This window comes from Oncorhynchus tshawytscha, linkage group LG09 (assembly GCF_018296145.1).
Source record: "Oncorhynchus tshawytscha isolate Ot180627B linkage group LG09, Otsh_v2.0, whole genome shotgun sequence".
Classification (NCBI taxonomy): domain Eukaryota; kingdom Metazoa; phylum Chordata; class Actinopteri; order Salmoniformes; family Salmonidae; genus Oncorhynchus; species Oncorhynchus tshawytscha.
In genome coordinates this window covers 20824353-20846459 of record NC_056437.1, presented here as the reverse complement: position 1 = coordinate 20846459, position 22107 = coordinate 20824353, and the positions used below count along the sequence as shown (strand labels likewise).

At 40.5% G+C, this 22107-nt stretch overlaps 1 protein-coding gene across 1 annotated transcript in view; it reads left to right on the top strand.

Annotated features, from left to right (window-relative positions):
• The window catches only part of LOC112257540 (PDZ and LIM domain protein 5), a 131781-nt gene that overhangs the window by 47347 nt on the left and 62327 nt on the right, over positions 1-22107 (top strand). The window contains 1 exon segment of the mRNA XM_042326672.1: positions 1802-1953. Within this exon segment, the coding sequence (XP_042182606.1) occupies positions 1802-1953 (152 nt within the window).

The window sequence follows — 22107 nt, the reverse complement described above, 5'->3', positions numbered from 1 at the left end:
TTCCACAGGTGCATGTTCATTAATTGTTTATGGTTCATTGAACAAGCATGGGAAACAGTGTTTAAACCCTTTACAATGAAAATCTGTGAAGTTATTTAGATTTTTACGAATTATCTTTGAAAGACAGGGTCCTGAAAAAGGGCCATTTCTTTTTTTGCTGAGTTTATGTGCGGTCCTCTGCTTTAGGCCGTTACACCCCTGCTTTAGGCCGTTACACCCCTGCTTTAGGCCGTTACACCCCTGCTTTAGGGCCGTTACACCCCCCGCTTTGGGCCATTACACCCCCTGCTTTGGGCCGTTACACCCCTGCTTTAGGCCGTTACACCCCTGCTTTGGCCGTTATACCCCTGCTTTAGGCTGTTACACCCCTGCTTTAGGCCGTTACCTTTGGGCTCCCGCTTTAGGCTGTTACACCCCTGCTTTGGGCCGTTACACCCATGCTTTGGGCCGTTTGCTTTAGGCTGTTACACCCCTGCTTTAGGCCATTACACCTTTGGACTGTTACACCCCTTTTAGGCCGTTACACCCCTGCTTTAGGCCGTTACACCCCTGCTTTAGGCCGTTACACCCCTGCTTTGGGCCGTTACACCCCTTCTTTAGGCCGTTACAGTAAACTGGAGCTTTGTCAGGAGATTGTAACTTCATGGGAACATCTTCATCATAAGCACCTCTAATCAAAGGTTAGGGGTAACATATGGCCCTCGGCCTGTCTTTACCTTGGGGATACCTTTCTTTCTAAATCAAAGCCAAGGGGGTTAGAAGAACATAGAGTGCATTAGTCCCTAGTGGAAAAGTGTTGGAATGTGTTCTACTTCAATCCACTGTTTGATTTAGAAGTCAGAGACATGCATACCACCTAGGACCTAGATAGTCAAATCATTAGCTGTCCGGACAGATATATGACATGCTTCCCTCCTTCTCAGATCAAAGAGGCCCTGTCTGTCACTCTGTCTGACTGCACACACAGCATGTGTAGTGGGCCTGTCTGTCTGTATTCACAGCATGTGTAGAGGGAATGTCTGTCTGTCTGTCTGTCTCTCTGACTGCACACACAGCATGTGTAGAGGGAATGGGAATGTCTGTCTGTCTGTCTCTCTGACTGCACACACAGCGTGTGTAAAGGGCCTGTCTGTCTGTCTGACTGACTGCACACACAGCATGTGTAGAGGGCCTGTCTGTCTGTCTGACTGTGTGTCTCAGGAGAGTTTGCTTGGTCTATTTTGGGCCCAGCTGATAAGTGGCCAGCATCATAAAGAGAGAGAAAAGGCCTGTGGTACATAACCAAGGTTACATATGACACCACAGGGAGAGAACACAGTGCTGCTTGGCCAATATACAATAATAAATCAATATTTTATTGCGTAGTTTCATAATTTCACAAAGATCATTTCCTGTTTTTTATTCACAGAGTTTGCTTTGCAGGGTTGATCAGGCCTTCTTAGCCCGTTGTCAGATGTTCTGTGGTAAGAGAGCTGAACAAATAGAGTTGAATGCACAGTTTGAAATGAATTCATGCATACTGCATGTTTGTTTAAGAAAGTTGTTTTAAGGAAGATGAAAGAAAAGATAAATATTCTGTATATCAGTCTTTAGAGTCTGATACAGTAGGCACTGGGAGTCTCCAGGAGATGGAGGTTAAATACACTAAGCTATGCTCAATATAGCATAGAATTTCCCAGTCCTGGGATAGTGACGGACTACCGTAATTTTATAGTGTTATAGTAAATGAATGCAAGCGTACAGTATAAGTTTATTTTACTTTTATTTCAACCTGTATGTTTGGTTTTGTGTGTCTTTACAGCTGACCGATGGGGGCAAAGCAGCCAAAGCCAAAATGAGTGTGGGAGATGTAGTTCTGTCTATCGACGGAATCGCCACCAACGGCATGAACCATCTGGAGGCCCAGAACAAGATCAAAGCCTGCACTGACAACCTCAACCTCACCCTGCAGAAGTAAGAGGCAGCGCACAAACTCATACACACACACACCAGTGTTCATTTCCTTATCAAAAATTGTGACAAAAATATTTGTCAAAGACCACTTTTTCAATGGCAATTGACGACTGACTAAATATTTACAGAAAAAACTATAACTAAACGGAAATTGTTTTTCATTTCAATTGACTAAAACGAGACTAAATTATCTCTGTGACTAAAATCTGTACTGGAAAATAGTTTTTGGAGAGATTGAGAAATGTTCAGTGATAAGGACAATCAGTATGAGCAGCACAGATGCACAGCGCAGTTCTCTTCAGCAGTGGGAAGGACAAGCCACACCCGGCACTCAGCCTACATCAGCTGGTGAGCTGCGGAGGAGCAAGTGATGAGTGTGGGCAGACAGGCTCGGCTCTAGCTCCGCCTCCGATTATACGCGTTGCACAGTCGATTCTCTTGCTTCCCCGTAGCTAACTCGTCACCACCAGCATTCTAGTTAGCTACCCTCTTCCTGGTTAAGAAACACAAGCTGCTTTATGAAATTAGAAACAATAACATTGAGTTTAATAGTGAAACAAAAGTCTAGCTATGTTCTTCTCTTCTTTCAGTATAGAAAAGTAGTCTGTCTTTGAATTTATAGTCCCGCTCAACCCTCCCACTTTGCCTACTGCATTTCATAGCCATGTTCTGTAGTCAACGTAGCCAAGTCTCCCTCTTTTCTCAGAGAACACAGCTTGATTCTAGCCCTTAGCATTCAAAAGATATAACCTATAATATCGGCGCCACATTTTTTACTTTCTGTCATGCACTGGAACATACAGATAGGAATATACTTTTTATTTTATATAATTATTTGTATTTTACCCCCTTTTTCGTGATATCCAATTGCGATCTTGTTTCATCACTGCAACTCCCCAACGGACTCAGGAGAGGCAAAGGTCGATTCATGTGTCTTCTGAAACATGACCCGCCAAACCGCTTCTTAACACCCACCCGCCAGTTCTGACACAGCCTGGGATCAAACCCGAGCCTGTAGTGAAGCCTCAAGCACAGAGATGCAGTGCCTTAGACCGCTGCGCCACTCAGGAGTCCAGGAATATGCTTTTTAGAACAAACATGCCTCTCTGACATGTTAAATAAGGAACAGTGGAGGCTCCTCAGAGGAGGAAAGGGGGGACCAAAATTAAAATAGTGAAACATTAAAATGTTTTCCTTTTTAGATAAAACTATGCTAAATATATTCACATCTCCAAATAATCGACTAAAACACCTTAACACCATTCTGTACGGTAGCACCATGGTGTAGCCGGAAGACAGCTAGCTTCCATCGTCCTCTGGGTACATTGACTTCAATACAAAACCTAGGAGGCTCGTGGTTCTCACCCCCTTCCATAGACTTATACAGCCTCCAACTCAATCATCAAGTTTGCGGACGACACAACAGTTGTAGGCTTGATTACCAACAACGACGAGACGGCCTACAGGGAGGAGGTGAGGGCCCTCGGAGTGTGATGTCAGGAAAATAACCTCACACTCAACGTCAACAAAACTAAGGAGATGATTGTGGACTTCAGGAAACAGCAGAGGGAACAGCAGCAGAGGGAACACCCCCCTATCCACATCGATGGAACAGTAGTGGAGAGGGTAGCAAGTTTTAAGTTCCTCGGCATACACATCACAGACGGCACAGACAAACTGAATTGGTCCACTCACACAGACAGCATCGTGAAGAAGGCGCAGCAGCGCCTCTTCAACCTCAGGAAGCTGAAGAAATTCGGCTTGTCACCAAAAGCACTCACAAACTTCTACAGATGCACAATCGAGAGCATCCTGGCGGGCTGTATCACCACCTGGTACGGCAACTGCTCCGCCCTCAACCGTAAGGCTCTCCAGAGGGTAGTGAGGTCTGCACAACGCATCACCGGGGCAAACTACCTGCCCTCCAGGACACCTACACCACCCGATGTTACAGGAAGGCCATAAAGATCATCAAGGACATCAAACCCCCGAGCCACTGCCTGTTCACCCCGCTATCATCCAGAAGGCGAGGTCAGTACAGGTGCATCAAAGCTGGGACCGAGAGACTGAAAAACAGCTTCTATCTCAAGGCCATCAGACTGTTAAACAGCCACCACTAACATTGAGTGGCTGCTGCCAACACACTGACACTGACACTGACTCAACTCCAGCCACTTTAATAATGGGAATTGATTGGAAATGATGTAAATATATCACTAGCCACTTTAAACAATGCTACCTTATATAATGTTACTTACCCTACATTATTCATCTCATACGCACACGTATATACTGTACTCTATATCATCGACTGCATCCTTATGTAATACATGTATCACTAGCCACTTTAACTATGCCACTTTGTTTACATACTCATCTCATATGTATATACTGTACTCGATACCATCTACTGTATCTTGCCTATGCTCCTCTGTACCATCACTCATTCATATATCCTTATGTACATATTCTTTATCCCCTTACAATTGTGTGTATAAGACAGTAGTTTTGGAATTGTTAGTTAGATTACTTGTTGGTTATTACTGCATTGTCGGAACTAGAAGCACAAGCATTTCGCTACACTCGCATTAACATCTGCTAACCATGTGTATGTGACAAATAAAATTTGATTTGATTTGATATAAAACGGCTTTATAAATACAGTAATTATGACTCCTTCTGGAGGATGTCCTCCAACCTATCAGAGCTCTTGCAGCATGAATTGACATGTTGTCCACCCAAAGGATCAGAGAATGAATCTAGTTCTGAAAGGATAAGATACAGGTATCTAGCATTGCTGTGCATAAAATGTAGTGAGTAGTTGACGCAAAGTGTGAAAGACAACAGTTGAACAGTTTTGAACAAATTTGTTTCTTTTAAGAATGAACAGCTACTTAGGCCATTCAACCATTATAATAAGTATTGTCTTGTCTGTTTAGCCATTTAACATACAGCTCAAAACCCAACAAGACACACAATCTGGGGTCTTTTCAGAGCCCCCAAGTCCAGAACAGAGACTTGGAGACACACAGTACTACATAGAGCAACAACTACATGGAATTCTCTTCCACCTCAGGTAACTCAGGCAAACAATAAAATCAGTTTTAAGAAAATGGATAAAACGGATAAACGGATAAAACCTCAAGGAATAGCGTGGACTGTGAAGACACACACACACACACACACACATACAAACACACACAAACATTCTTCTTGAATGTTTGAAATTAATATTATGAATTCTTTTATATTATTTATTTTCACTTTCTTATGATTTTTAAAATAGTCATATTTTTCTTTAGTCGTAGTGTTATTAGTTTAGATATAAGTATTGTTCTTGTCCTTTAGTGATCTGTATTTTCTTTAACAGTTAACCTCTAGCGTCGAGCAATCCCGTATCCGGGAGCGTAATCATAGCCTCAAGCTCATTACCATAACGCAACGTTTCCTATTCATGAAAATCGCAAATGAAATGAAATAAATATATTCAAACACAAGCTTAGCCTTTTGTTAACAACACTGTCATCTCAGATTTTCAAAATATGCTTTTCAACCAAAGCTACACAAGCATTTGTGTAAGAGTATTGATAGCCTAGCATAGCATTAAGCCTAGCATTCAGCAGGCAACATTTTCACAAAAACAAGAAAAGCATTCAAATAAAATCATTTACCTTTGAAGAACTTCGGATGTTTTCAATGACGAGACTCTTAGTTAGATTGCAAATGTTCATTTTTCCCAAAAAGATTATTTGTGTAGACGAAATAGCTCCGTTTTGTTCATCACGTTTGGCTAAGAAAAAGGCTGGTAAATGCAGTCACTTACAACGCCAAACTTTTTTCCAAATTAGCTCCATAATATCGACAGAAACATGGCAAATGTTGTTTAGAATCAATCCTCAAGGTGTTTTTAACATATCTATTCGATAATCTATCAGTGGTGGCAGTTGGCTTCTCATCAGAAGCAAACGGAAAAATACTGCAGCTGGAGATTACGCAATAATTGGGACGGAGGACACCAAGCAACCACCTGGTAGATGTAGTCTCTTATGGTCAATCTTCCAATGATATGCCTACAAATACGTCACAATGCTGCAGACACCTTGGGGAAAACGTGGAAAACGTAAGCTGACTCCTAACTCCTTCACAGCCATATAAGGAGTCATTGGCATGAGGCGGTTTCAAAAAATGCGGCACTTCCTGATTGGATTTTTATCTGGGTTTTTTCTGTAACATCAGTTCTGTGGCACTCACAGACAATATCTTTGCAGTTTTGGAAACGTCCGAGTGTTTTCTTTCCAAAGCTGTCAATTACATGCATAGTCGAGCCTCTTTTCGTGACAAAATATCTTGTTTAAAACGGGAACGTTTTTCATCCAAAAATTAAAATAGCGCCCCCTATATCCAAGAAGTTAATGGGAATATCTATGAATCAAACAGCAGTAGTTTAACTACACAGAGTAGAACTGAGTGCTGCTACAGACTGCTGTATGACTCCTTCCTGTGGGTTCTACTGTACGGGGTACTCTGCTAGTTAACGTAAGGCCACAACAGAAGTGCTGCTACAGACTGCTGTATGACTCCTTCCTGTGGGTTCTACTGTACGGGATACTCAGCTAGTTAACGTAAGGCCACGACAGAAGTGCTCTAGTGTGTCTTTTTTAAGGATCACATAGTTTGCATGTGACTTTGTTGATTGTGTCTGAAACTCTGTATTTAAGGCACACTTCAGGGAAATATAAAAGGATTACGTGAATGCCTTATGGAAAAACAGATTTCCTCCTGGACCACTACCCAAATTAAACACCACTTACATTTAGCAGTTACGAGTCATTGCCTTGTCAGAAAAATTTATTTCTCTATGCGCCGAATAAATAAACAAGTATATTTTTCATGGTTGAGAGCCGATGAACCTGGTAGTACTTTAAACTGTCTCTTAGTTTGGCCTGCTCTGTTTATGCTATACATAACTGCCCTGTCATTGTCCCTGGGGCCTTCTCAGGAATGCAGGGACGTTATGAATGATGACGCTGTTGAGATTTATCACTCTGACTTGTTTAGTTTGCACGTTATATATCTCTTTGTATGTGTGTCTCGTCAAGCACAGTATAATTTGATGCAGTGTGTGAAATACTACATACACAGTTGGTGAAAGGTTTGGTCAGAAACACAATACAGTGGCCCTGGATGGACATAAAGACACTAGAGAGGGAGGAGGAAATTCATCTCACCAAGGTTAAAGGCTTTAGAAGCAGTTTGTCCTCCTCAGGGACACCCAATGAGACCCTGGCCTTTAACCCCCAGTCAATATGGGTCCAGTCAAGACGTTTACATCACATTAAAAGACTACCTCTTATTTAGTTACTCACTAAATGCCCATGGGTGTGAAAAAGCCTTGAAATGGCATTGTATTGAAGTAGTGTACAGTACAGTGGAGGATCTGGACCATGGCAAATGCTGTTCAGCAGTTTTGAATGGAAATGTGCAGAACTCATCAGACCAGACGTCTGTCTATTGTCAAACCCAATCCATTCCCAGGTTGATGTTGAACATGAGTATCGAGGGGGAGGAGAGAGACGTCCCTCTGTGATACTTTCTCTGTTATAACTGTAACCACAGTGATCCACCCAGAACATGACTATACTGAGCTCTGCATTCTGAGGAGGAGTGACACAGTCAATACATTTCATTTAGCACAGACCTGCTTTTGCCTAGGCTGGCTCTGCTTAGGTTTAAGTGAACTGTGAGGAAAGCTTCACAACCTTCAAATGAAACAGGAATGCTGGACATGACATCAGAGTTGCATACATTTGAATAAGTTCTCTGGAGAGCTGTTACATAAATTAAGTGCTGCTCAAACACTTCTTAGGCTCTATTTGCAAGGAAGCCAACGGGTACCTTATAATCCGTGATTAAAACACTGTCCCTAATAGGTGGGGGCGGAATTGTGTTTTGGAAATTCCAAAGAATTTCCATAAATGTGAAGAAATGATTTGTATGCTTGGCTTTCATTTAATAAGTTAAAGACATCAGAGACCACTTCAGTCAATCTTTACAGATGATTAATTTAGCCCTCTCAGAACTATTCACTTGGGTCATATAGAATCAGTTCTGTTTGAATAAGAAAAGTAGTCAAAATAACCAAACCTCTGGTGCTACAGTATAGTCGCCACATATAGGAAGAGCTGTGAAGCTGCTGAGCGGAGAGGCCTTATTGCTTGGTTGGGGAAAGCTCAACGCCACTGTTCCAGTGTGTTCCATAGCTGTGAGTATCATAGTCCTACAGCTACATGACAGATGTAGGGGAAACACTTCCACAAGTCCGCCATGCTACACCGCCCAAGCTGTAAAAGTTGTTGAAAGAGCAGCACAGCGCCTGGTTCACGTGTCCTCTCATTCTGTCACCACAACGCTACACTAAGGAGTCTTTTAACTATAATGAAAAGGAAAATAGACCCCATCTCACAGCTGTCTGTAATCTAGCAAGTGTAATAAGAAAACACTCAGACGATGATGATGATGCACATGGGATTCAGCGATGTAGCAAACCCTCATTCTTCATATCTGTACTGGTGAAGACATGTGTTTGATGATCTGAAATAATACATCTAAGTACATGGCTAATTTAAGTTTTAGGGGATAGCATGTTCTGGAAATACATCATTACTGGTAAAGTGGTGAAAAGTAAAGGGAGCCAGGTTTCTGTTTTCCTTATTTAGATACTGTAGACAGCAGGGCAGTTCAAGCGGTGGTGCTGTCACCAATGTTTGTTTGATTATTGTCCAGTCGTGTGGTCCAGTGCTGCAAGGAAAGACCAAGTTGAGCTGCAGTTGGCCCAGAACAGAGCATCACTTTTTGCTCTTAATTGTAATCAGAGGGCTGATATACAGTGCCTTGCGAAAGTATTCAGCCCCCTTGAACTTTGCGACCTTTTGCCACATTTCAGGCTTCAAACATAAAGATATAAAACTGTATTTTTTTGTGAAGAATAAACAACAAGTGGGACACAATCATTAAGTGGAACGACATTTATTGGAAATTTCAAACTTTTTTAACAAATCAAAAACTGAAAAATTGGGCGTGCAAAATTATTCAGCCCCTTTACTTTCAGTGCAGCAAACTCTCTCCAGAAGTTCAGTGAGGATCTCTGAATGATCCAATGTTGACCTAAATGACTAATGATGATAAATACAATCCACCTGTGTGTAATCAAGTCTCCGTATAAATGCACCTGCACTGTGATAGTCTCAGAGGTCCGTTAAAAGCGCAGAGAGCATCATGAAGAACAAGGAACACACCAGGCAGGTCCGAGATACTGTTGTGAAGAAGTTTAAAGCCGGATTTGGATACAAAAAGATTTCCCAAGCTTTAAACATCCCAAGGAGCACTGTGCAAGCGATAATATTGAAATGGAAGGAGTATCAGACCACTGCAAATCTACCAAGACCTGGCCGTCCCTCTAAACTTTCAGCTCATACAAGGAGAAGACTGATCAGAGATGCAGCCAAGAGGCCCATGATCACTCTGGATGAACTGCAGAGATCTACAGCTGAGGTGGGAGACTCTATCCATAGGACAACAATCAGTCGTATATTGCACAAATCTGGCCTTTATGGAAGAGTGGCAAGAAGAAAGCCATTTCTTAAAGATATCCATACAAAGTGTTGTTTAAAGTTTGCCACAAGCCACCTGGGAGACACACCAAACATGTGGAAGAAGGTGCTCTGGTCAGATGAAACCAAAATTGAACTTTTTGGCAACAATGCAAAACGTTATGTTTGGCGTAAAAGCAACACAGCTCATCACCCTGAACACACCATCCCCACTGTCAAACATGGTGGTGGCAGCATCATGGTTTGGGCCTGCTTTTCTTCAGCAGGGACAGGGAAGATGGTTAAAATTGATGGGAAGATGGATGGAGCCAAATACAGGACCATTCTGGAAGAAAACCTGATGGAGTCTGCAAAAGACCTGAGACTGGGACGGAGATTTGTCTTCCAACAAGACAATGATCCAAAACATAAAGCAAAATCTACAATGGAATGGTTCAAAAATAAACATATCCAGGTGTTAGAATGGCCAAGTCAAAGTCCAGACCTGAATCCAATTGAGAATCTGTGGAAAGAACTGAAAACTGCTGTTCACAAATGCTCTCCATCCAACCTCACTGAGCTCGAGCTGTTTTGCAAGGAGGAATGGGAAAAAATTTCAGTCTCTCGATGTGCAAAACTGATAGAGACATACCCCAAGCGACTTACAGCTGTAATCGCAGCAAAAGGTGGCGCTACAAAGTATTAACTTAAGGGGGCTGAATAATTTTGCACGCCCAATTTTTCAGTTTTTGATTTGTTAAAAAAGTTTGAAATATCCAATAAATGTCGTTCCACTTCATGATTGTGTCCCACTTGTTGTTGAGTCTTCACAAAAAAATACAGTTTTATATCTTTATGTTTGAAGCCTGAAATGTGGCAAAAGGTCGCAAAGTTCAAGGAGGCCGAATACTTTCGCAAGGCACTGTAAATACTATACATGCAAGTCTCTCTTAGCTAAGAGTTGAGGAGAGACTGACTGCATAACTTCTTATTTTTGTAAGAAACATTGATGTGTTGAAAATCCCAAACTTTTTGCATAGTCAATTTACACACAGCTCTGACACACACACTTACCCCACCAGACATGCCACCAGGGGTCTTTTCACAGTCCACAAATCCAGAACAAATTCAAGAAAACATACAGTATTATATAGAGCCCTTATTGCATGGAACTTCCTTCCATCTCATATTGCTCAAATACACAGTAAATCTGGTTTCAAAAAACAGATAAAGCAACACCTCGCGGCACAACTACTCTCCCCTATTTGACCTAGATAGTTTGTGTGTATGCATTGATATGTAGGCTACGTGTGCCTTTAAAAAAATGTATGTAGTTCTGTCCTTGAGCTGTTCTTGTCTAATGATGTTCTGTATTATGTCATTCAGTATTATGTTTCATGTTTTGTGTGGACCCCAGGAAGACTAGCTGCTGATTTTGCAACAGCTAATGGGGATCCTAATAAAATACCTAATACCTAATCTGTAACGACTGTTGAAGGATGAGGACCAAAGCGCAGCACGTGTTCATGATGTTAATTCAAATCTGAACACTAGAACAAAAATAACAAAGTGAAACAGTTCTGTCTGGTGCAGACACAAAACAGAAAACAACTACCCACAAAACACAGGTGAGAAAAGGCTACCTAAGTATGGTTCCCAATCAGAGACAACGATAGACAGCTGTCCCTGATTGAGAACCATACCCGGCCAAAACAAAGAAATACAAAACATAGAAAAATTAACATAGAATGCCCACCCAAATCACACCGTGACCAAACCAAAATAGAGACATAAAAAGCTCTCTAAGATCAGGGCGTGACATTATCATGGTACAATATGTGCTTTCTCTGGCAGTGTGAAACAAATCACCCATAATTCCATCTCTCCCCGACCCTCTTCATTCTCCTCCCCCCTGTCGCCAAAACCACCATCTGTACATTTTCTTGTCAATTCAGCAATGTGAAAAGAATAATTTCTGACCACATTCCCTTCCTGACCATATTTTCTTAATATTGGATGGACTGCCTTTGCTTACAAACTCAGTTGAGAATGGTGCCAGAGGATTGGTTCAGGAGGATAGGTTTACAGTTACTCACGTTTAGGTTGTTTACAATTTGGAAGGCACCCCTTGCATTTCCTAAGTGCTTCGCTCTGTTTGTAATGTCAGTCTTAGTGGGTGGAACTGCCCCAGTTCTAGGGTCCAGTTCTAGGTTCCAGTTCTAGGGTCCAGTTCTAGGCTCCAGTTCTAGGGTCCAGTTCTAGGCTCCAGTTCTAGGGCCCAGTTCTAGATCTGTCAACACAACCTTTACACATATCTGGGTGATTTATCATTTTTATACTGTTGACTGATGTGACAAGAGTTGTATTGATTGGTTGTAGTTTTGACAACATAACAGCGGCGGTGCCCTAGGATGAATTACTTTGAGTCAAACCAGGCCAGCATGTGACATCACATGGTGACATACTGTCATCTCATACGGTCATGTTTGATATTCTGTGAGCTGAATACATTTATGGTTTAGGGCTCTATGAATGAGTCTACTTTAGGAAAACATGTTATAGTGAGGAGACAGAATACATTTATGGTTCAGGGCTCTATGAATGAGTCTACTTTAGGAAAACATGTTATAGCGAGGAGACAGAATACATTTATGGTTCAGGGCTCTCTACTTTAGGAAAACATGTTATAGTGAGGAGACAGAATACATTTATGGTTCAGGGCTCTATGAATGAGTCTACTTTAGAAAACATGTTATAGTGAGGAGACAGAATACATTTATGGTTCAGGGCTCTATGAATGAGTCTACTTTAGGAAAACATGTTATAGTGAGGAGACAGAATACATTTATGGTTCAGGGCTCTATGAATGAGTCTACTTTAGGAAAACATGTTATAGTGAGGAGACAGAATACATTTATGGTTCAGGGCTCTATGAATGAGTCTACTTTAGGAAAACATGTTATAGTGAGGAGACAGAATACATTTATGGTTCAGGGCTCTATGAATGAGTCTACTTTAGGAAAACATGTTATAGTGAGGAGACAGAATACATTTATGGTTCAGGGCTCTATGAATGAGTCTACTTTAGGAAAACATGTTATAGCGAGGAGACAGAATACATTTATGGTTCAGGGCTCTATGAATGAGTCTACTTTAGGAAAACATGTTATAGTGAGGAGACAGAATACATTTATGGTTCAGGGCTCTATGAATGAGTCTACTTTAGGAAAACATGTTATAGTGAGGAGACAGAATACATTTATGGTTCAGGGCTCTATGAATGAGTCAGAAAACATGTTATAGTGAGGAGACAGAATTTTATGGTTCAGGGCTCTATGAATGAGTCTACTTTAGGAAAACATGTTATAGTGAGGAGACAGAATACATTTATGGTTCAGGGCTCTATGAATGAGTCTACTTTAGGAAAACATGTTATAGTGAGGAGACAGAATACATTTATGGTTCAGGGCTCTATGAATGAGTCTACTTTAGGAAAACATGTTATAGTGAGGAGACAGAATACATTTATGGTTCAGGGCTCTATGAATGAGTCTACTTTAGGAAAACATGTTATAGTGAGGAGACAGAATACATTTATGGTTCAGGGCTCTATGAATGAGTCTACTTTAGGAAAACATGTTATAGTGAGGAGACAGAATACATTTATGGTTTAGGGCTCTATGAATGAGTCTACTTTAGGAAAACATGTTATAGTGAGGAGACAGAATACATTTATGGTTCTATCTATGAATGAGTCTACTTTAGGAAAACATGTTATAGTGAGGAGACAGAATACATTTATGGTTCAGGGCTCTTTATGAATGAATGTCTACTTTAGGAAAACATGTTATAGTGAGGAGACAGAATACATTTATGGTTCAGGGCTCTATGAATGAGTCTACTTTAGGAAAACATGTTATAGTGAGGAGACAGAATACATTTATGGTTCAGGGCTCTATGAATGAGTCTACTTTAGGAAAACATGTTATAGTGAGGAGACAGAATACATTTATGGTTTAGGGCTCTATGAATGAGTCTACTTTAGAAAACATGTTATAGTGAGGAGACAGAATACATTTATGGTTTAGGGCTCTAAATGAGTCTACTTTAGTGTTATAGTGAGGAGACAGAATACATTTATGGTTCAGGGCTCTATGAATGAGTTACTTTAGGAAAACATGTTATAGTGAGGAGACAGAATACATTTATGGTTTAGGGCTCTATGAATGAGTCTACTTTAGGAAAACATGTTATAGTGAGGAGACAGAATACATTTATGGTTCAGGGCTCTATGAATGAGTCTACTTTAGGAAAACATGTTATAGTGAGGAGACAGAATACATTTATGGTTCAGGGCTCTATGAATGAGTCTACTTTAGGAAAACATGTTATAGTGAGGAGACAGAATACATTTATGGTTTAGGGCTCTATGAATGAGTCTACTTTAGGAAAACATGTTATAGTGAGGAGACAGAATACATTTATGGTTCAGGGCTCTATGAATGAGTCTACTTTAGGAAAACATGTTATAGTGAGGAGACAGAATACATTTATGGTTCAGGGCTCTCTATTTAGGTTATAGTCTACAGGGTTATGTTATAGTGAGGAGACAGAATACATTTATGGTTCAGGGCTCTATGAATGAGTCTACTTTAGGAAAACATGTTATAGTGAGGAGACAGAATACATTTATGGTTCAGGGCTCTATGAATGAGTCTACTTTAGGAAAACATGTTATAGTGAGGAGACAGAATACATTTATGGTTCAGGGCTCTATGAATGAGTCTACTTTAGGAAAACATGTTATAGTGAGGAGACAGAATACATTTATGGTTCAGGGCTCTATGAATGAGTCTACTTTAGGAAAACATGTTATAGTGAGGAGACAGAATACATTTATGGTTCAGGGCTCTATGAATGAGTCTACTTTAGGAAAACATGTTATAGTGAGGAGACAGAATACATTTATGGTTCAGGGCTCTATGAATGAGTCTACTTTAGGAAAACATGTTATAGTGAGGAGACAGAATACATTTATGGTTCAGGGCTCTATGAATGAGTCTACTTTAGGAAAACATGTTATAGTGAGGAGACAGAATACATTTATGGTTTAGGGCTCTAGGAGTCTCTATGAATGAGTCTACTTTAGGAAAACATGTTATAGTGAGGAGACAGAATACATTTATGGTTCAGGGCTCTATGAATGAGTCTACTTTAGGAAAACATGTTATAGTGAAAACATTTATGGTTAGGGCTAGAATGAGTCTACTTTAGGAGACAGAATACATTTATGGTTCAGGGCTCTATGAATGAGTCTACTTTAGGAAAACATGTTATAGTGAGGAGACAGAATACATTTATGGTTCAGGGCTCTATGAATGAGTCTACTTTAGGAAAACATGTTATAGTGAGGAGACAGAATACATTTATGGTTCAGGGCTCTATGAATGAGTCTACTTTAGGAAAACATGTTATAGTGAGGAGACAGAATACATTTATGGTTCAGGGCTCTATGAATGAGTCTACTTTAGGAAAACATGTTATAGTGAGGAGACAGAATACATTTATGGTTCAGGGCTCTATGAATGAGTCTACTTTAGGAAAACATGTTATAGTGAGGAGACAGAATACATTTATGGTTCAGGGCTCTATGAATGAGTCTACTTTAGGAAAACATGTTATAGTGAGGAGACAGAATACATTTATGGTTCAGGGCTCTATGAATGAGTCTACTTTAGGAAAACATGTTATAGTGAGGAGACAGAATACATTTATGGTTTAGGGCTCTATGAATGAGTCTACTTTAGGAAAACATGTTATAGTGAGGAGACAGAATACATTTATGTTCAGGCATATGGTTCAGGGCTCTATGAATGAGTCTACTTTAGGAAAACATGTTATAGTGAGGAGACAGAATACATTTATGGTTCAGGGCTCTATGAATGAGTCTACTTTAGGAAAACATGTTATAGTGAGGAGACAGAATACATTTATGGTTCAGGGCTCTATGAATGAGTCTACTTTAGGAAAACATGTTATAGTGAGGAGACAGAATACATTTATGGTTCAGGGCTCTATGAATGAGTCTACTTTAGGAAAACATGTTATAGTGAGGAGACAGAATACATTTATGGTTCAGGGCTCTATGAATGAGTCTACTTTAGGAAAACATGTTATAGTGAGGAGACAGAATACATTTATGGTTCAGGGCTCTATGAATGAGTCTACTTTAGGAAAACATGTTATAGTGAGGAGACAGAATACATTTATGGTTCAGGGCTCTATGAATGAGTCTACTTTAGGAAAACATGTTATAGTGAGGAGACAGAATACATTTATGGTTCAGGGCTCTATGAATGAGTCTACTTTAGGAAAACATGTTATAGTGAGGAGACAGAATACATTTATGGTTCAGGGCTCTATGAATGAGTCTACTTTAGGAAAACATGTTATAGTGAGGAGACAGAATACATTTATGGTTCTATGAATGAGTCTCTATGAATGAGTCACTTTGAATGGAAAAAACATGTTATAGTGAGGAGACAGAATACATTTATGGTTCAGGGCTCTATGAATGAGTCTACTTTAGGAAAACATGTTATAGTGAGGAGACAGAATACATTTATGGTTCAGGGCTCTATGAATGAGTCTACTTTAGGAAAACATGTTATAGTGAGGAGACAGAATACATTTATGGTTCAGGGCTCTATGAATGAGTCTACTTTAGGAAAACATGTTATAGTGAGGAGACAGAATACATTTATGGTTCAGGGCTCTATGAATGAGTCTACTTTAGGAAAACATGTTATAGTGAGGAGACAGAATACATTTATGGTTCAGGGCTCTATGAATGAGTCTACTTTAGGAAAACATGTTATAGTGAGGAGACAGAATACATTTATGGTTCAGGGCTCTATGAATGAGTCTACTTTAGGAAAACATGTTATAGTGAGGAGACAGAATACATTTATGGTTCAGGGCTCTATGAATGAGTCTACTTTAGGAAAACATGTTATAGTGAGGAGACAGAATACATTTATGGTTCAGGGCTCTATGAATGAGTCTACTTTAGGAAAACATGTTATAGTGAGGAGACAGAATACATTTATGGTTCAGGGCTCTATGAATGAGTCTACTTTAGGAAAACATGTTATAGTGAGGAGACAGAATACATTTATGGTTCAGGGCTCTATGAATGAGTCTACTTTAGGAAAACATGTTATAGTGAGGAGACAGAATACATTTATGGTTCAGGGCTCTATGAATGAGTCTACTTTAGGAAAACATGTTATAGTGAGGAGACAGAATACATTTATGGTTCAGGGCTCTATGAATGAGTCTACTTTAGGAAAACATGTTATAATGAGTCTACTTTAGTGTTATAGAGGAGACAGAATACATTTATGGTTCAGGGCTCTATGAATGAGTCTACTTTAGGAAAACATGTTATAGTGAGGAGACAGAATACATTTATGGTTCAGGGCTCTATGAATGAGTCTACTTTAGGAAAACATGTTATAGTGAGGAGACAGAATACATTTATGGTTCAGGGCTCTATGAATGAGTCTACTTTAGGAAAACATGTTATAGTGAGGAGACAGAATACATTTATGGTTCAGGGCTCTATGAATGAGTCTACTTTAGGAAAACATGTTATAGTGAGGAGAGACAGAATACATTTATGGTTCAGGGCTCTATGAATGAGTCTACTTTAGGAAAACATGTTATAGTGAGGAGACAGAATACATTTATGGTTCAGGGCTCTATGAATGAGTCTACTTTAGGAAAACATGTTATAGTGAGGAGACAGAATACATTTATGGTTCAGGGCTCTATGAATGAGTCTACTTTAGGAAAACATGTTATAGTGAGGAGACAGAATACATTTATGGTTCAGGGCTCTATGAATGAGTCTACTTTAGGAAAACATGTTATAGTGAGGAGACAGAATACATTTATGGTTCAGGGCTCTATGAATGAGTCTACTTTAGGAAAACATGTTATAGTGAGGAGACAGAATACATTTATGGTTCAGGGCTCTATGAATGAGTCTACTTTAGGAAAACATGTTATAGTGAGGAGACAGAATACATTTATGGTTCAGGGCTCTATGAATGAGTCTACTTTAGGAAAACATGTTATAGTGAGGAGACAGAATACATTTATGGTTCAGGGCTCTATGAATGAGTCTACTTTAGGAAAACATGTTATAGTGAGGAGACAGAATACATTTATGGTTCAGGGCTCTATGAATGAGTCTACTTTAGGAAAACATGTTATAGTGAGGAGACAGAATACATTTATGGTTCAGGGCTCTATGAATGAGTCTACTTTAGGAAAACATGTTATAGTGAGGAGACAGAATACATTTATGGTTCAGGGCTCTATGAATGAGTCTACTTTAGGAAAACATGTTATAGTGAGGAGACAGAATACATTTATGGTTCAGGGCTCTATGAATGAGTCTACTTTAGGAAAACATGTTATAGTGAGGAGACAGAATACATTTATGGTTCAGGGCTCTATGAATGAGTCTACTTTAGGAAAACATGTTATAGCGAGGAGACAGAATACATTTATGGTTCAGGGCTCTATGAATGAGTCTACATGTTAGGAAAAATACATGTTATAGAATGAGTCTACTTTAGAGGAGACAGAATACATTTATGGTTCAGGGCTCTATGAATGAGTCTACTTTAGGAAAACATGTTATAGTGAGGAGACAGAATACATTTATGGTTCAGGGCTCTATGAATGAGTCTACTTTAGGAAAACATGTTATAGCGAGGAGACAGATTATTGGGTTTAAAGTTCTTTCTTTGTCATGCAATGTGTTGTTCTACCATTGATCAAAGAGGCTTAGTTTAGTTGATTAGGATCCCCAGTAGCTACTGCACATGCAGCAGTTACTCTTCCTGGGGTCCACACAAAGCGTACAAATACAGTGCATTCGGAAAGTATTCAGACCCCTTCAGTTTTTCCACATTTTGTTACGTTACAGTTATTCTAAAATGTATTCAATCGTTTTTTTCCCCCTCATCAATCTACACACAATACCCCATAATGACAAAGCAAAGCCAGGTTTATAGAAATTTTAGCAAATGTATTCAAAATAAAAAAAATATAACATTTACATTAGTGTTCAGACCCTTTACTCAGTACTTTGTTGAAGTACCTTTGGCAGCGATTACAGCCTTGAGTCTTCTTGTAAGATAAGTGGCAAATCATTTGTAAAAATAGAGAAGAGTAACGTCCCAAGGCAACTGCCCTGATGGATACCGCACTGTACATATCTGTTGTTAGAGAAACTTACATTGAGTTCTATTGGATAAATAACTCTCCAACTGTCTGTTGGCAGGTGATGTAAAGCCATATCAAGTGAGTTTTTTCAATCACACATAATGATCAATAACATCAAAGGCTGCACTGAAATCTAATTATACAGCTCCAACTATCATCTTATTATCTATTTCAGGCAGCTCAGATCTGACTGGATGATAAAGGCTAGTTTGGGTGAGGACATAGAGGTTAGCCCCTTTTTCTTCTGAGAGAGAAACCAGTATCATCCACACTGCTGTGTTCATCCCATGCTGGAGAAACCACCACTTTATATCCATCAGTTATCCTCTGCCAGATGTATTCTTTCCATCACTCAACACCTCCCCTTTGTCACTTCAGCTGCTTACCAGCCTCCCCACACCCCCTGAGCCACAGAGCAGCACACGCTAACCCTAACTAGGGAGGCTAGGAGCTAGGCTAGCATGCCACTTTGATTAGCAGACTTTACGAGGTGATAGCAACTGGGTATCCAAGAACGCTTTAACCTCTTGTCTCGTGTTAGCAGTTCATGTCCATGGCTCGAGGGTTTGAGAGAGAGTATTTCCACGTATCAGCAGAGTGATGGAGAGCATGTACAGACCTAGCTCTAGTTCGACTGTGAGGGTATCTCAAAGTAAGCTACAGTGAGATTATGCATGATTTTCTTCTTAGATTGACTGGTTACACTTGGAGACCACCCGATTAGTGGGTTTCTGCTCAAGTTGCGGTGACCCTCTCTGTCAGAAATTCCTCAGAAAAGAAAAACAGGTTTCCCATCCAGGCTTGGGCTGTTAAAAAAAGAGAACATATTCATAAGCACAAACTGGCCGATCATGCCTAATGTGTGCTGTGATCGTAATGACAACCAGTCACTTTACAACACATCTCTGTCTGCTTCGCTTGTATGGAAATGTCTTCCCAGGGTTGAGAGAGAGAACTAACACAATGAGTTCTGCAAGGAGGGTGTGGAAAGGAGCCTGAGGAAACTATGATAATTGATGTTTATTTATTGCCACAGATTGAGAGAGAGGGAAAGGGAGAGGGAGAGAGAGGTAACAAAAAAAGTCAAAACAAAACTATATTACTTATTGGGAAACACAAGCACAAAGCAAAATGTAGTGCTATCTGTTCCTAAATCGACAGTACACCATGGCTAAATATTTGACCATGGTTACTGATCAAAACATTAGAAAAACCTTGACAAAGTACAGGCTCAGTGAGCACAGCCTTGCCATTGAGAAGGGTAGACACAGGAAAACCTGGCTCCCTGTAGAGGAAAGGCTGTGCAACCACTGCACCTCAGCAGAACCTGAGACGGAGCTGCATTTCCTGACAAAATGTCAAAAATATAAAACAATTCCCCAAATTTAAAACCCTTATTCAAGGTTTCAAAGACCTCTCTGATGAGGATAGGCTACCCGTCCTGTTGGGGGAGGAGGCAGAGAGCTGTGGGTTGGCAGCACACTACATTGCTGCCTGCCATAAGTTGAGGGACAATGTATTCTACCTTATGCTTATTGTTATTGTTCAATGTATGCTTATTTTGACCCTTGGTTATTGTTGTTACTGTTGTCCCGTTGACAATTTTGATTCTCATTTGTATTTATTTTTATATTGTAAATATCCAAAAAACAGACAGACAGACAGACACTACTCTGGAGGTGGATGTGACAGACAGACAGACAGACAGACAGACAGACAGACAGACAGACAGACAGACAGACAGACAGACAGACAGACAGACAGACAGACACTACTCTGGAGGTGGATGTGACAGACAGACAGACAGACAGACAGACAGACAGACAGACAGACAGACAGACAGACAGACAGACAGACAGACACTTCTCTGGAGGTGGATGTGACAGACAGACAGACAGACACTACTCTGGAGGTGGATGTGACAGACAGACAGACAGACAGACAGACAGACACTACTCTGGAGGTGGATGTGACAGACAGACAGACAGACAGACAGACAGACAGACAGACAGACAGACAGACAGACAGACAGACAGACAGACAGACAGACAGACAGACAGACAGACAGACAGACAGACACTTCTCTGGAGGTGGATGTGACAGACAGACAGACACTACTCTGGAGGTGGATGTGACAGACAGACAGACAGACACTTCTCTGGAGGTGGATGTGACAGACAGACAGACAGACACTACTCTGGAGGTGGATGTGGCAGACAGACAGAAAGACAGACACTACTCTGGAGGTGGATGTGATGGACAGACAGACAGACACTACTCTGGAGGTGGATGTGACAGACAGACAGACAGACAGACACTACTCTGGAGGTGGATGTGACAGACAGACAGACAGACAGACAGACAGACAGACAGACAGACAGGCAGACACTGGCTCAGTGTGAAAGAAAAAGAGAGAGTAGCAGGGGTGGGCCCTGGCAGTAATGGTCTGGCTGAAAGTTTAATGACATAGGGATAAGTGGGAAGGGTAGACTGGTCTATGATTTCACCCCTCTGAAACACCTTATGGGGATGGTATATATTTGAACCATTCTGTGTGTATGAAACAACAGGTGCTTTGCGTCTTATTTCTCGTACGTTATTCTTTTTGCCTTAACTGTTACTCTTCTTGTCAGTTTAGTAGCATGTGTGCTGTATAACTGTACTGTGCCAATATACAGTAACATCTACTGTCTACAATAATGGCACTGTTGATGTCATTGCCCTTTCCTGTTTTGATGAGATCAAGGATTTCACAACCCACAATAGGCTAAATACGGTTTGTGGAAGACTGACCGAGTTTGGGCTTTTAAAAGCTGAGAACCTATTCATAAGCACAAACTGGCTGATCAAGACTGTGTGCTTGATTGTAGTGACAACATGTCACTTTACAACACATCTCATTCTGCTTCACTTGTATATATCTTTACCATTCGGCCATCAGATTTGCCAGCAATGCTCCTTATAGGACACATCACTGCACTCTATACTCCTCTGTAAACTGGTCATCTCTATATACCCGTCGCAAGACCCACTGGTTGATGCTTATTTATAAAACCCTCTTAGGCCTCACTCCCCCCTATCTGAGATATCTACTGCAGACCTCATCTTCCACATACAACACCAGTTCTGCTAGTCACATTCTGTTAAAGGTCCCCAATACACACACATCCCTGGGCCGCTCCTCTTTTCAGTTCGATGCAGCTAGCGACTGGAACGAGATGCAACAAACACTCAAACTAGACAGTTTTATCTCAATCTCTTCATT